This window comes from Centroberyx gerrardi, chromosome 6 (genome assembly GCF_048128805.1).
Source record: "Centroberyx gerrardi isolate f3 chromosome 6, fCenGer3.hap1.cur.20231027, whole genome shotgun sequence".
NCBI classification, from domain to species: domain Eukaryota; kingdom Metazoa; phylum Chordata; class Actinopteri; order Beryciformes; family Berycidae; genus Centroberyx; species Centroberyx gerrardi.
Window position 1 is genome coordinate 4,598,241 of NC_136002.1, and position 17,109 is coordinate 4,615,349.

General features: G+C 44.2%; 1 protein-coding gene across 5 annotated transcripts in view; it reads right to left on the reverse strand.

Moving 5' to 3' along the window:
• myo18ab (myosin XVIIIA b) overlaps positions 1 to 17,109 on the reverse strand; it is a 137,143-nt gene that overhangs the window by 45,759 nt on the left and 74,275 nt on the right. For all 5 annotated transcript variants that reach the window (XM_078283971.1, XM_071905459.2, XM_078283970.1 and 2 more), the window contains 7 exons: positions 16,644 to 16,785; positions 16,004 to 16,163; positions 14,131 to 14,317; positions 12,331 to 12,538; positions 11,489 to 11,598; positions 8,438 to 8,503; positions 2,948 to 3,076 (listed from right to left, as the gene is read on the reverse strand). In XM_078283971.1, the coding sequence (XP_078140097.1) occupies positions 2,948 to 3,076; positions 8,438 to 8,503; positions 11,489 to 11,598; positions 12,331 to 12,538; positions 14,131 to 14,317; positions 16,004 to 16,163; positions 16,644 to 16,785 (1,002 nt within the window). The remainder of the gene's footprint in view (positions 1 to 2,947; positions 3,077 to 8,437; positions 8,504 to 11,488; positions 11,599 to 12,330; positions 12,539 to 14,130; positions 14,318 to 16,003; positions 16,164 to 16,643; positions 16,786 to 17,109) is intronic.

Genomic DNA, 17,109 nt, shown 5'->3' on the forward strand with positions numbered 1-17,109 from the left:
GCAAACAGAGCGATCGCTGTAAAGAGAGTGTAGTGATGTCTCTTCCTCTTCCACTGCCCTCTACCTCTCCTTTACACCTGGCACCTACCAGGCAGCTACATAGGCCCCGGTTTACACACAAACACACACACGCACACGCAGCGGCGTCTGCCCGAGCCCACCTGTTCCCAGTCAGGGAGGGGGAAGTTCTGTCTTTAGGCAACGATTTAATTAGGCTCAGTATTGGCTGGCTGGCAGCGGAATCCCCCACGCTCCTCCATCCTCAACTGTTCCCCATGAATGTCAAAGAGATAGAGAGAGGAGAGAGAGAGACTGCGGGGCTTCAAACGAGGCAGCGGATCTGTTCTATTTGTCTATTCCCCCATGGCGAGGCACAGTTTCTCTCTTTCTCCATCTTTCCTTCTTTCTCTCCATCTTCCCTTTTCTTATTCCCCTCCTCCGTTCTCCCGCTTTCCTCGGAGCTCTTTGAACGCGGCTCCCCAGGCGGGGAGGGGAGGACTTGAAGGAAATGGGGGGAGGTTCCCCCAGAGCTGGCAAACAGACGAGTTGGAGAAATAAACTAATTGATTTTGTGTTGTGGCAGTGTCAGGAGGGTGGGGGGGTTCAGCATTTCTGAGCATTTCTGCAACACACTGGCCAGGAGAGCTTAAGCGCAATATAAATTTCCTGTTCAAGAGTCTACATCGCAGTACAGCTCCACTCTGAGCTAGAGGCTCCACAGAAGGAAATATTCAAGGTGCAGAGGTATGCCGATTTCAAGTGAAAAGCTCTCAAGTGTAATATACTTGAAAACACCGGTGTGGACAACCTATAGTAACATCAATGGGCATCAATGGTCCCTTTGTTGTTTGCACAAACCTCACAACACTTTTTCATCACTAAACAATGACACTTCCCTTTCTCGCCAAAAGCGCCCATTGTGGGTGTAAAATCAACAGCAAACCTGCAAGCTTCACAGTTCCTATTCACACCTTTACCACTAAAAAAAAATTCCACCAGGAGAGCAAGGAGTGAAAATACACAGAGTTAAATCCACTGTGCCTTGGGAGGAAAGCGAGGTAGGACTGTACTGAGGCGTACATTATGCCGGCGGGACTTTGACTCACAAAAGGCTTTTGAGAGGCGCCGCTGAAGTGCGAGTGTTGCTCCCCTTTCTGCTGTGGGATTTCAACCGAGTCTGACGCTCCGCTAGAATCCCTCAAAAAAATGCCAACAGTGGTTGACAGGAGAGGCTGCGCTTGTTTTTAAGTGCATTGGCAACAAGTGGCTGACAGTGGTTGCCAAAGATGTGGACCTAATCCCAAACTACATCAATTACGTGAGATTAATATTTACACCGAGCGATGAGGCTCAAACTGAGTCCTTCGAGGGAGACGCAGTAGTAAAGTGAAGCCCAAATGTCCTTGAAAAGTAATTTTAGTTGGCAGCCTTAAGCCCGGTGCAGCAGGAAAGCATAAACAGAGATGGTAATGGAAGGAGAGAAGAGGGTTCCAAAGCTTAATCTTTCCCCATGCACACACACACACACATACGTTGTGCTCGCATGTACGCACGAAAAAAAAATCAAATTACTGTGCGCCAAATTAACTGTGTGTGTTCGCATGAGGAAACGTCCGCGAGCAACATTGAGACGTCTGTGAATCAGACGCATACAGACACACACACACACACTGCACAAACAGAAGCTCAACAGATTCCCACCGGCGTCTTGAAGAGTCAGTCGGCGGACGGCTGCGATGTTCCCACTCGTCACGCTCACTCTGGTGGAACGGCACACACAAAAACGCACACACACACACGCGCACGAACACCAAACTGTACTCCTACAGTCTTCCTAGCCCTCATGAACGAGCTGCAATTATGACAGGGCCTCCAACAGTCGCACGCTGTGTAGGAGCCCCACACACACACCCTATTGTGCTTGCCACAAAGCAAGAGAAATATGAGTGGGTTTGGAGAAAGGGGTAAAAAAAAAAAAAAAAAAGACTTCACACGCTCGACTGGAGCATGACTGGAGAAAGAAAAGATCAGGTAGTGGTGACTGGTGATTTCTGTGGGGGCTACAGAGCGAAGGAGAGAGAGAAAAAAAGAGGGAACAACCCTAAATTAAAAAAAAAAGAAAAGCAGATGACAAATGCAACCAGGCAACTCTTTCTCAGAAAGAGTGAGAATGGAAGTGCAGATCAGGCAGGAGGACAGGAAAAGGGGCAGGGGAGAGGCTGGAGGATGATATCTCACAGCAGGTGATCAATAAAGGAGGTGATTGAGGAGACATCGGGGCCGTGGAGGGATCCCAGCGGAGAGGAGCAGCAAATTGAAGGCTATCTGTCCGTCCATCCGGGCCTGTCTGGGCTTGACAGATTGATGGCCGACCGCTGAGGGCCGTGATCCGATGATGCTTTGATTTAGTTCACCTCAGTGGAAATACTTTTACTATTGTGCCCCCTTTGCCTTTTCCCAAGATTTCAATGTAGAACTTTAACAACTATGAAATAGGTACAGTCCTCATGTTTAGAATTGGTGTTTTACCAAGAATCCATAAAAAACTGTTCTAGTGCTGCAGCCTGCAGGAGAAGCAAAACTACAACTAGATGGCACTCAGTAGAGCGCATACCTCTGCCAACACTATGCAATTGTCAAGATATGCCAGTTCCACATCTAGCATTTTCAACAAAACTTAATAATTTCTTCCATGCCACATTACCAACTTGTTTCACATTAGGAGATGCACACATTTTCATGCAACACCACATGGCCAATCAGCACTATATTTGTTCAGTTTCCATTAGGGCTGCACTTCTACCACTGGAAATGAGCTCTCCAGTGCCCCCATGGTGTTTGATTGGGCCAATAATGGAGGGTTTGCCTCTTCTTAAGTCTGCTGATGGGCCACACAGTTTGATGGTGTCAGGTGAAACTGTTCGTACGTTATATGCCTTGATCTTACCTTCCTCTTCTTGAAGGCCTGTCTGGCCAGGTATCCCCGGCAGGCAGCCTGGAACAGAGTGATGTTCCTCCTGGTCTGGACGTCGCGCTGCTCCTCCAGCCTGGGCAGAGTCCCCGCTCTGAAGAACACCTACGGACAGAGGGGGGGAAGTTAAGACCAGGTCAGTCAGACTAAATGTCGGACTCGGTGTGCGGTGGGATGGAGGTGGTGAAGAGGTTCGGCCGTCCTTTGTGAATCCAGTTCTCTGGATGGAGCGCTCGCTCACTGCTGTTTAAGTTTAGATTCATCACTTAAAATATTTCCTACCATTGACCATACTTGACAGCCAAATAATAATATCTATATTGAATATATCAAATCTATGGTGACTCAATTAGGGGGGATGGAATGGGATGCTCTGCTCGCTACCTCCTGAGTGCCAATTTCATTTTTGACTGCGAAAGTGAAGACGGGCCGCCATGAGCCCCGTATAAAACATAAATAAAAAAGGAGACTCACAAAATGACAATATAGATTAAAGAAAAAGGGGACATGAAAGGAACATTACAAAAAGGATTTCCTGTACAAGGGTACTTTGAGCAGTGATTTAAAAGATGAATATATAATTTCTGGCCTGTTAGCATTTTCTGAGTCTGAATTAGGTCATTTTTTATGACTCAAAAAAAGTCACCGCAGATTGAGTCGGAGGTCAAGGAAAGTACCTTCTTTTCCATCTACTGCTCCTGTACATTTGCTACTGCTGAGTTTCAGCAATTATTAAAAAAACAGGTGTACTTCTTCTTGTCTTCCAATTCTTTAGCATTTTAATGCTATACTGACGGTGTAATAATTTATTATTTCCATTTTCTAATCTACTTGGGAGATTGAGGAACAAACACGCTTCCTCAGGCGAGTGCTCATCAAACCCTCTGAACATAGCCTTAATTGCATTAGCATGCTATTAGCATTAGCTACAGGGTAAGGCTTAACTTCCCAAAATCCTAATGAAAACTCCCATGTGCCAGCACAAGTGGCCGTGACAAATCAGCTCATTTTTAAAATGAATTTTCTATTCAAACGTCCTCTGTTCTTTTTAGACCTTTCCTTAATTTCTCCTTTATTTTCCCCACTTGACCAACAGCCTCGCCACAAAGAGCGTGGTTGTTCAAATATCATTAAGTGGCAGAGACAAGAGCACAGTGTTCTGCTGCAAGTGCATCACGCTGCAAACACTCACCACTGATCTAAAGGGGTTCTCAAAAAGCTCTCATCCTCAACTAGAGAGAAGGCAAGGGTGTGAGTAAAGCTACGTCCATGGAGTTTTAGGGGATAGCCCACACATAGCCCACACATACATAAAACACATGCATAGGTCCAAAAATTCAATAAAGCCTAGATGCAAGGGGAGCTGTTACAATGCAAAGTTACTAGTTTTATTCTGCATCTGACCAATAAAACGACATGTGATCGAGTGGAGAAGTGCAACACATTTTCAAGTGACACCATCAAATCCTAAGCCTAACCCGTTTGCACTAATGACTGGACAACTCAAAAACATTTTCAACTTCTCCACTAAAGCGCATGTCATTTTATTGGGCCGGTTGCAGAACAAAATGGAACAGAATGCATGGTGTACCCGCTTGGCCAATCAATTAATGACTACTCCCATCTCTGCACTGAAAATCACACAGTGCGACTACCAGGGGGATAAGAAAAGATTTCCCAGCTTTACTTTACTTCCAACGATCATGACCCCGTGATGCAACCATCGAGCAATGCCGATGGGGTATAGCATCACGCTGGTGCTCCTCTATGGTGTGCGAATGTGTGTTGAGGTGGGCGGAGGAGGGATGGGAGGGAGGTCTTTCTGAATATCAATGACCTGCAGCATGGGTGAGTTGGGAAAAGGGGAGCATATTGAAACTCTGTCTCATCGAAACTCGGAGGAACTCTAAAGCTCGATGGCAATGTGTAATGGTCGTGGGAACAAGGGACTGTTGCGTTGAATTGGTATCCACTGGCTCTGATTCAGGGGCTGAAAATTATTCTTTACAGTAATGAGGTAACCCACCACTGGGATCAAATAGGGTAAAGAGACTGGCATTGATCTGGACCAACCAGAACACATTCTCTCAAAATCAATGCAAAGAGGCAGCCTCTGTTTGTTTGAGCAATGGGATGTCAATCAACAGAGTTGAGGAAATGAGATGCACTGAGTAGTATAAAGCTGCTGATACTAGTTGTGACAGCGGTCAACGTCACTGCAGCAATTCCCCAAAAATCAATGTCTGGATAGGGATTGGCCACTAAAGCCATGCCGGTGCATAACGTGATAAATAAGGCCCGGTGTGTGGGTTTGTGGCATTATGCCTCGTCACGTGGGTTGGCTGGATCCCTCTGTGTCTTGTCTGCCAATGGAAATGCTGTGTAACAGGTGGTATTAGTAATATTAATAATATGCACACTACAGGACACACAAGCTTGGAATTGTAACTTCATCTGAACTTGGAAATTCTTGGAGCGGACGGGTTAAACCCCCCCACAATATCCGCCAAGAAACTTTTCTAATTGACGGCTCAAGGCACTCACTGTTCTCTATTCCAAAGACATTCAGAGAAGCTAATTAACAAAACCATCAGCCTGTCTTTCTCCTTGTGATTCACCGTTTTCCATCTCAAAGAGTTTGAGTCTGGCTGCGTCTGACTGGCGCTTGGCGGGGTCACCGGCACACAGCGCCACAAATAAAGGAGGGCGGCTCTCCCCCATTAAAACCGCTAGGACAATTGAAGGTGAGAATGGAGAGACTCGTCACTGCGCACGAACAAAACAACACTTATCTCCACATCCCCGCCGCCCTATTTGCTGGAGAAGTAGGCGAGTAGAACGGGAGACGCTTTCTAATTATCTGTTTAGCTGGGAGGGTGTCACTGGGTGATAAAGACGCCGGGACTGGTAGCCAGGAGTCGACTCGATGGCGACGCAAACACGCGGCTGCTGAGTAGGGCTGGGTTTAAAAAATCGATTTTCCGATTCAAATCGATCTTCATTTGAATGATCCGATATCGATTCATAAAATCCCGAGATCGATCTTTTAATATATGCCCAATATATGCCTGTAGAGTCTGTAGAGTTGCACAACTTGCTAGCGCCGGCTGCCGGCTATTTAGCCATCTACTCACATCTGTCTGGCCGGCTGCTTTTATAACTGAATGTCACTAAATATTCACACTACCAGAATTTGGTGGGGACAACAGAATTTTTGAATGAGAGTGACTGCGCATGTCTGGTAGCCTACATACTGGAGCAGACTGAAGTAAAATAACTAGACTCAGACTGTCTGTACGGGTAACAGGAGTCACTCCACTCCTCCGATCTCACGATGGCTGGAAATAATGTCTGTAACCATAGTAACATTTACTTCAGACCAATATGGCGGCTACCATCGCCTGTATTTTCAGTTTATTTGACACCAGTAACACCAGTAACCAGAGGCGTCAGTTTATCCATAAGATCTTAATAAACCGCCATTGACAGCGGCGTCATATTCTCTTTTTCCATCACAGGAACTTCATACTTTTAACAGCAATATTTGGGCTGAAGGCCGCAGAACTGGAACAACCGCAATGTTGAGGAAACAGACTGGATCGAAAAATTGAGAATATCTCACAACACTTACCTCCGTCTCTTTCAAATTAAGGATGATAATGTTACGTAACATAACGAGTGTTGAGCCTTAACGTCACGTAACAACCAGCTGTCCAGTCCCGTTCTGGTTCACACTATTCGGACTAACCGAATCCGCTCTCAAATTCAGTATCAGTACCTGAATTTTTCAGGTAGTGAGTTTGGTTATAGAATGCGGTTGTCACTCTCCTTAATAACTGAACTGTGCGTGAAATTGCAAGGGGAGTTGTGCGTTTTTTTAGATGTTTCAAAATAATAGCGATCTCTGCCGAGCTTCTGCGCAACGCGCAGCGAACGGTTGCCATGGTAACGACGGACTCAACTGAAGTGTTACAGCTGAAACTACTGTATAACGCTAAATACAAGGCCTTAGCTGAGGAGATCATTTTAGGGGCTTCATTACCATGACCATGTAAAATCATTATTTTAAACTGATTTATGTTTCCATCATTATTGGATCTCAGTTCTGTGAGTGCAGTAGTACTCAGGAGAGAGATCCAGTCTTGCTCTGAGAAGACTATAATATGCACTTTGGTATTATATTTATTACTATTTGTAATAATATTTTTGTTTTAGACTACTTATTTCTTCTACACTGACTGAAGAAAGTACATTAAACATTCACAATTAAAAAACATAATCAGTTTATTTTTCAATTGAGCATTGATCCTGTAATAAAAATGTTTATGTTATTTTAAGTCATGCTTTCATAAACATACTTAAGGTTTGTTTATTAATTCGGTAAAAATGCATCACCGGAAAAATGTATCTTGCCATCGCAAACATCCCTTAGCCGGCTACTTTTCCCATCTGGCTGGCTACTCAAAAATTTGGGGAACCCCCTGCTTGCACTATATTGTGTTGACTGCTGTAGTGTGTTGGTCATGTTAAATAAAAAGTACATTAATGTAACTGCTTTGGGGTCAATTCTTAATGTAAACATTAATATTTTTAATAATGCACCAGGTTAGAGGGTTCCTTGTACAATTTACAGCATTAGTTCTCTGAGAATCTCTTTCATATCCAAGCAAAATTGATATTGTAACTGAAATATCCCTAACCGAATCGATATTGAATCGAATCGAAAATCGAATGGAATCGGGACCTTGTGAATCGGAATCGAATCGATTCAGGAAATCAGTGGCGATACCCAGCCCTACTGCTGAGGGAGCGTGATGGGGGAAAAGCTGCCCACGCAGAGAGAGGCACAGCTAATGTCTGATTTAATAAGTGTTTCTCCTCAGTTTTCATATGCTAAAGCGTCATGAGGGAAAAGAGGAACAGCAGAGACTATGGGTAAACATTTACCCTTAGGAGTTTCAAACTCTTTAATGTCTCTGATCTGCTTTCTGTTGGCCTTTGAGTTTTTGTCCCCCTGAAAATGCAGTGAACACAGTAGTTTGGAACACTGAAATAGGTCCTGTGGCTGTGTGTGTATGTGTGTATATATACATATATATGTGTGTGTGTGTGTGTCTATCCTTGTGAGAACCAGTGAGTTTTAGCATTTTGGCCGGTCCTCACTTCTTAAGGGGCTAGATTACCGTATCGTATCGCATCATATCATATTGTACTGTATCGTATCATATCGTACCGTACCGTATCATATCACATTGTATCACAGATTAGGATTAGGATTTGGGTTTAAAACTAAGAGAGAAGAATTAGGATTAGGATTAGGTTTAGATTAGGGTAAAGATTAGGGGTAAATTTAGCATCAGGATTTGGATTTAGGGTTAAGATTAGAATTAGGATCCTTACAAGTATAGTAAAACAAAAATGTGTGTGTGTGTGTGTGTGTGTATGGTTGTGTGTGTCTCCACTCACCCTGCTCAGCCCCATGTGGTAGCTGCTCTTCTCCAGCTCCAAGGACTCCAGCAGCTCCTCCACTGCCTGGAAACCAGCAGAACAAACAGTCAGTGGACAGATAAACAAAAACAACCCGGCTTGTTCCACTGACTCCAGCTTACCTCTATCTGATCACATGACCCGTTCGCCCAAAGGATGCTGGCATGGTGCCACGGCAACAAACACGCTTCCCCCTAACCTCAGCTAACACATACAAACACACACAGCCCTCCCCCCCTGCCTCAAGGGACTTGAAGGCACAAAACAAGTCAGCCAGAGAGGCTTCTCAGGTCCCTTTTCTGTCGGTTTTCATCCATCGTGTTAACTCAACCTTTACAAGACAAAGTGCAGACTGTTTCTTCACTAGGGTTCAACTGATACAGGCTTTGCCAAGGCCGATACTGGAAGTTAGGATTAAGCTGCTGATAGCTGATAGTCTGTGCCAAAATTTAATATCATTAAATTTGTATTACACGGGAGAAAAACTGAGCTCCAACAACAGGAACAGAACAAAATGTACAAAGTACAAAATGGATGGGAGCCACAAGTCTTTATTTGGATATTCTGTATTTGTACATCTTTAAATTTGACCATTTTCACGGCAAAAAGTTCCAAAAACCTGCAAGTATTCAGTATTTGCTCCAGAATTTTACGCTTGTCGGAGTGGAAATGCCTTTGAAACAGCATTTAGACCATGGGACACCAAAACTCTCCATTGAAACGCACAATGGTAATAAATATATTCATGCATACTTGGGTGGAATCTGATTAAAATGTCACATTAGAATCAGTTCGGTTAAGGGCTTCCCATAGACAACCAGTGTAGTATTGATCAATTCTACAATAAATATGTAATCAATCAAACTGCATCATATCCACATCCTATTTTAATGACAGAAACAATATCGACCTCATATGTCGGTCTAACCCTTTTCTTCAGGGAACTTAACATTTACAGTTCCACTGAGATTTGAGCCTCTCGGGGACGTAATGTTGAAAGGAACGTTGTATGATGTGAGCTTTCTTCCTATTTTTTGCTATTTTTGAAGGGGGGTGTGGAGAGGGGGGGGTTATTGTTTAAGGCAGGTAAAGCATCTGGCTACCGGCTATCATGGCAACATCACAGTGCTATTAAGAGGAACTGACAGAACTGGGCTGTCAGCGGCGGAAAGGCAGAGCTTTTTGTTTGGCAAAAAAGAAGTGAGGGTGGTGGGGCGATTTCTCAGACAGCCTCCGTAAATAAATATTCTCTTTCTGCGGCTCTCTCTCGTTCTCTGAAAACCAATTCTTTCGTATTCTTCCCCCAATTATGCACCCTTCTCTATCTCAATCCGCTTCCTTTCATCCCTCTTCCATGCTTTCTTTCCCCCTTGCCTCCTTCCCTTTGCCGACTCCCCGGAGAACGGCGCGCCATTAGTTCTCTCTGAGTAGGCTATCCTCTCTAAGCTCATCTCCAAGGAGCTTTGTGAGCTGCTTTACTGCCGATGTGTTTTGGTGTGGTGGTGAGCGGAGGCCCATTTCATTGATCTACTTAATTGATCCGGCTAAATCTCTTCTGTTGACAGCGCCTATTCATTTAAACGGCCCGCTTGCACAGCACACATTCAAATGACACCGACTGCTGGCAGGCCAGTCGGACGGTCTTTGCATTCATAAATATCAGCGTACAGTGAAAACCGTTGTGTACCTTTTCCCTTTCTCGTTTTTTTTTCAAACTATAGGTTTCAGCACATAGGTTATCAAACCCCTTAATGTAGAGACACTTCCCCTCCCCCGCCCCCTCCCATTCATGAAGGCTAATCACGGCTCTGTGCGCGCCGCTATATACCGCCTGAACGGAATGTAGGGAAGACATTAATCATATGCTGAGGGATGTTCCTAAACTGTTCAGCCTCCTATACAAAAGGACTTGCAAGATAACGAGACAAGGCAAAAAAAACCCAGTGAAAACAGACAAGGGAATGGGGGGTGGGGTGGGGGGGGGATGAGAGAGAGAAAAGAGAGAGAGAGAGAGAGGAGGAAAAAGAGAGAGCTCTTCCCACTGCCGGTAATTAATCAGTACAGTAGCCGTATGCTGCCAGCCTGCGCAATCATAATTAATTACACACAAGAGCGCCTCTTGGAGCAGGAAAAGGACAGGAGAGAGAGGAGAGAGGGAGGAGAGCAGGAATAGAGGGATTGTGTGCACGCAGTGAGGTTACAATGTGGAGGGCAGAGAGAGAAATACACAATCCCCCAGCTTCCAGAGTTCAATCAATATGTATATTTGAAGGCCCGTAAAGATATTTTTTGATCGGAGCTAGTCAGACGCAAGGAGACAAAGTGATGTTTAACACACTTGTACATATAAGCTCACTCCTCTCAATAAAAAAGAGCAAATAATATAGAATCACATATTTGATGACAGCATTGATATGGCTGTAAGCGTTCCACCTTAGGATGAGTGTATAGGCCGACTGTTTCCAAAGGTTATCAATTAATTCAATATGGAATGTAATAATGAACAGGCATAGAAAGTATAATATTGTTTCTGAATGATACTGATAAAACTGAATTACATTTAGGTTACCCAGGTTTGAGCTCAAGCAAAAGAAAATAAGGGCCAGGTTGAAAATAACTGGAATTAGCCTTTAAGATCACTTACTATTTACCATTGGAGCAGCTACAAGTTCTCATTTTCGAGATAATACTAGTAGCCTACTATCACTCCACATAGTGTATGCTAAAGTGTTAGCATTGAGCCTAGGGACACATGGATGATTCTGGAGTCTATGCTCATCACTTAACAGCTAAGTTGACCAAAAGGACAACTGAGGTGTATTCCTTTAAGACAGGGTGACCCTGAAGCTCCCACAATACACTGAGATGATTTCTCTGGTCAGACATCTGATATAAAAATAAGAGTAATAAAAACATAATCACTAGCTGCAATAAGGGAGGAACCTCCATCACATCGGTAGTCAACGACCAATATCTAATTTTTTATAAAAGGCCAACATCAGCCCGTCATATAACATTCCGAACACTCACCCTCTTCTCGTCAGTGACGATGTAGTGGCGGCCATGCTTCTTGGTCAGGTGTGGCGCCAGAACGTCAAAGCGCCGGCGGAACTCGGAAAACACCATGTGGTCCGGGTATCCTGGAGGCAGGGAGGTAGGAGAACACAGCAGACCGAGGTGAGCTGGGGTTTTTCTGTTTGTGGATCTCCAACAGCATGTCAACCGTCACTGTGTATTTTCAGGAGAAATACTGGCAGAAAAACACTTCAAAAGACTAAACAGCGAGGAGACAAAGCTGTGAAGGTTTGACAGGTGGAAACGCACTACTGGAACCAACAACTGTCAAGGTTACAGGGCTTTCTCAAGCTTTTAAAGAGGCGGAGGTGGTGATAATACCAGTGGGAGCAAGATTTTGCATTGGGATAAAGGGCTGAAGGTAAAAGCATACACCCTCTAAGGAACATACAGAAGGTTACTGAAGCCCATTTAAATGCCCTACCTATGCCCTACCTATGCACATTGGACTATGCACACTGACAATTGCATTCCTTTGAGGAATCCTTACTTAAGTAAAAGTAGAGTTGCAATCCAGAAATGTATTAACTTATTTGAATGTGGGGTGGCGGACTGGGAAAACACGTTCACATCAACCTGCTAGTGGTAATTATAGAAAATGAATATCTTTTCTTTTTAGCAATGTGTTTATTAGCTACCTGAAATAACACGAAAAAACCAGAAGACATGTTATCTGGTTGTTTTGGTTTTTCTGCCACTCGAAGCAGAGAGAGACATGCAGCGGGACTAGAGTGTTCCCCGGGGGCTCCTCATTTGAATGAGGGGAAGTAGGAAAAAGAAAAAAACGACTTTGTTACCTTGCCTGTAGATGCGCAGCGCATCCAGGAGCTTGGACCCACGGAGCTGGGCCCTCAGCAGGCCCACATCCAGCGTCATGAGGCCCGAGTCGGGGCTCTCGCCGTGGGCCACGCGGGGCTCGCCTCCCCCGCCCACCGCCTCGGCTTTGGGCAGCAGGCAGTGGACAAAGTGAACCCTGGACCGACGCACCGTGTCAATCAGAGCATCCTACAGACAGACACAACATACAATATTCAATCAATGTGACAACTTTATGTACATCCGGTAAGGTTTGCCTAATGCTGCGTTCACATAGTGACACTATGCAGTAAATGGCTAACCCGGTGTTCCATTTTTTTTTCAATAGGAGATTGAGGGTAAACTCTGCCAACTGCCGCCTGCCACCTGCAGAAGCAACCTGGTTGATTTCTCTCAACTTTTGCCTCCAACTGCAGCAGTGAAGACAAACCAGATGTTGAAAAATCTGGCAAAATGATGTAGCCATGTAAGTTTATCCACCTGCTCCTCTTGTCTCCTCTTCCAACCAAGATAAAGCGGTGAATAAACGCTTTTTTCCCTCTCTTCTGACTGAACAGTTTGGAGTCCAGGAGAAAAAAAGATGTACCATTTGGTGAAGCTAATCCAATTCCCTGCTTCGCTTGCTCTTCATTTACAATGGAAATCATTTTTATTAATTTCCGCAAAATGTATCCTATTAGACATTTTGAGGCGAAATGAAACGTTGAAAATGAACAGTCACAGTTAATATTGAACAGATCAGTTTTATTGAATCAATGTGCACTGAATGGTCAAACTTCTTCTAAACCTTTTGGGCAATGGGAAAGGTCCAGTTTTGTCGCTGCAGTTGACTGACATCCCACAATGCTTCCTGGTAGGGCTTTTTTAGGCCACACTGTCAGTGTTATAATATCAGTTATATTATATTATTGATACTTTTTTGGTGTTGCGCACACACTCCCTTGTTTACTTTGCTGGCTGCTGGCTTTCTGCTGCATTCAGGTCACATCGGATGAAGCGGAAGAATGGGCGTTCGTTGCTTCAGCTTGAAAGCATCATGTGTTTTATTCATTGGAACATAAGACCCAGGTTGAAAATAACCGGAATGATCCTTTACCAAGCAGCTGTCCAGTGCGGTTCTGGTACACACAGTGTTTTCTGGTAATGAGTGTGGTTATAGGATGCAGTTGTCGCTCTCCTTCAAAAGTAAAGTGTGTGTGTGTGTGTGTGTGTACGTTACAAGATTAAGCGCTCCAATGAGGAGTGACAGCCGCATTTAGCTGCAGTGTGTATGTGGCCTATGTGAATGTATAGCAGTTTCGTCATTCACTCCGTCTTCCCCGCTCTCTTTTTAACCTCCTGAGACATCTGCAGGTTTAAGAACGCAAAAAGTAATACTTTTAAGACCTTTTTAATGCTACCTGGAATTGAATTTAAGGCCAATTTAACAACTAAAATAAAGACACAAAACAGCCTATTTCTGATTGAACATTGCTAATGAAAGTTCTGAAACTATAAAGAGCAGTGTAAGAAAAAAAAACACACCAGCAAATTAATTGTTAGGGGGCAAGAAGTCCAGCATGTTCGTCATATTGTATTAACCTGTTTTGTATTAATCTTACATAATGTGACCAACCAAAATGAAACTTAACTAAAAACAAACCTACATAACATGCCCATTTGCTGCAAGACATTTTAATGCTTTTTAAGGCCTTTCGATTTAGAAAATGTACGACTTTTTCAGACCAACTCAACCGGATGTCATCTTCATCCCACCGTCACCCTCCTCCTCCTCCACTCACCACTTGCAGCTTGATCTGGATGCAGAGGCTCTTCTTCTTGACGGCGGCCATGCCCGTGGTGAAGGTCTTCCTCATGCTGGTGGCTCGTCGCAGGGCGAGCTGGGAGCCGCCCTCCAGGCCGGCGATGGAGCCCGACAGCACCGTGGCCCCGCCCGCCCGGCCCATAAACAGGCCGCTGATGTTCTTCCTGCGGCGGACAGACGGAGGCGAAGGAACAAGATATGAGAGACGGGGAGGGGGAGAAGGAGAAATGATGAATGATGGTGGTGGTGAAAGGAGGAATGAATGGTGAAGGGGGAGCAGGGTAGATAGTGGAAAAGGGTAGTGTGAAAGAGATGGGATAGAAAATGAATAAATACGGTAGAAATCATGGTCTTGCACCCAATTAGAGAGCGGGGTAGAAAAGCAAAAAGATGAGAGGGACAAATAAAGAGAAATACGAGAGAAAGAAAAGGGAACAAAGAGGACAAAGAGCAGGAGAAGCGGGTACATCTCCATTTGTATTTGCATGCGTGCGCGCCACCGAGCGCACATGCTATTCTTTATCGCCGCGTCAGCCGGTGATTGATACTTCAATTATAAAGTACATGGAGCTAATCTGAATGTATTAGTGGCATATTGTATTGTTTGGAGGCCCATATGTTGGTGAGCTGCTCCCTGCGTTGTCTGGCTCACTATGTTGCCTGCTGCTCTCATCAAAGCGTGTATTTCGCTTTTCCTAAATCCTTTTGTACCCTTCTAGATTTGCTCGGGATTAACGGCTATTTGCCACTGGTTATTGTAAAAAAAAAAAGTGGCGATAGAATACACTGGTGTAGTCTTATACTTATTCATCCTTGCTTTTCCTAACAAATCACTGATTTGGTCCTGGAGAGGTACAAAATGAGATAGATCATGTATTATTTGGGCGGGGATTTTTTTCAAAATTGCACTGTAAATGAACAATTAGCCAAGTGAATCAATCATCACATAATATCCCATAAAATACACATCAAGTGTATTCAGTGTTATCCAACGAGACTGAGATTTGAAGCGAGTCAATGTGAGAACCGCAATATATTGTATTTTTTTTCTTTTAACCCTTATTTAAAGTAATAATCTTTGACATTCTCATATAAATAATATCTAATGTCCATTTTGCTGATTGATATAACACAACAGTGGTTCAATCTATAGCTAGTTCATGAAAGCTTTACTAAATTCAATAAATTGTAGGGATGGGACGATATAGCGAAATTCAATAAATCGCAATACAAAAATGTGACAATATGTATTGTGGGGCAGAAAAATGAATGGTGATATTAGCTCCATTTTATTCTGCTGTAGTAATCACAAATGAGACGGCTTGACCATCATAATTTCACAAGCTCTCCATCCAAATCATATTATCTGCACTTTGCACTTTGGGGCGGCTGTGGCTCAGGAGGTAGAGCGGGTCGTCCACTAATCAGAAGGTCCTTGGGCAAGATACTGAACCCCAAATTGCTCCCGATGGTTGCGTCAGCACCCTGCGTGGTAGCTTGCCGCCATCGGTGTGTGAATGGGTGAATGTAGGCATGTTGTAAAGCGCTTTGAGTGGTCTGTAGACTAGAAAAGCGCTATATAAAATGCAGTCCATTTACCATTTGTAATAACACTTTTAAATTGCTGTTTACATTCTAACAAGCCAATCCCATTGCTGGAAAGATCTGTAGCTCAGAAATATACATAATTCTGCAGTCAGACTTTGGCGTCATTGAACGTTTATTTATTCCATCGTATCGTGGTTGTATGGAATCGTGAGATAAAGCGTATCGTCCTATCCCTAATAAACCGGTGTACTTTTTATATGTAAAACATCAAACGTGTATGTTGTGGCAGTGAGCGGTCGTACTTCTGGGAGTCCTGCAGCAGCGTGGCGGCGTTCTGGGCGGCGGGGTTGTGCTTGGCGTGGCTCAGCCAGCCCTGGGCGTCATACTCCACCCAGTCGGTGCCGTGGCTGTGGCCCAACAGGAAGAGGTGGGGCTTCTCTCCTTTGAGCAGCAGACTGGGTCCTGCAGGAGGGGGGGGGGGGGGGGGTCAAAACATTACAAGTAGTCAGTGTTTCTCCCTTAATTTTATTCTTGTCAGGCTGGAAAAGCCTCTGAAACAGCATTTAGACCGTTATGGGACACTAAAACTCTCCACTGAAACCCAGGATGATAATATTAATACTACTAATAAAATATATTCAGTGGAATCTGATGATCAAAATGTCTCATTTGAATCAATGAGGGGCTTCCCATAGAAAACCATCTTATCAGAGGTGGATGCCACTGGAGCATATCTGATTTTTTTTTTTTTTTTTTTTATAAAAAGGCCAATATCGGCCCTGTATATCAGTCTAACCCTAATCCCCAGTCATGTGTGCTGTGTGGCATTTGGCTGTTTTTGTCCCACGCTGCCTGCAGTGTGACACCAGTGCCATTTGTTTTTTGTTTCTAGGACTCCCTGGACACCAGTAGTGGATTAGACTGGTTTCCCAGACGGTTTACCCTTGTTTTCTCCCTGCGCAGGGCCGTAGTAGCTGAAGAGTCTCTCCAGCAGCGTTTCCTCGGAGCCTCCGGGCTGGACGGCCTCCTCCTCCATCAGCCACAGCAGGCCTCTCGCCTCGTCCGTCCTGGCCAGGGTGCGCACCTGCTCTCACACGCAAACACACACACACGCAGGTCGGCATATATAGTATGGCACGTAAGCCTAAAAGTACACCTGGAAACGAAGAATCTACCGTAATATCAGATTCTCCTGGACACACACACACACAGTTTACATTACCCCTAATTTACTCCTAGTTCTCATCTTAAACCTAAAACCAGGTCCTAATATATAAAATAACTTGGTAAGCGCATCATGAGTTTGATTTCTATAATCAGTTTCAGCTTCAATAAATTCAATCATTCCATACAAATTCAGAAAACAGAATTTAAATTCAGTCGTCTGCTGGAACAAATCTCATCACTT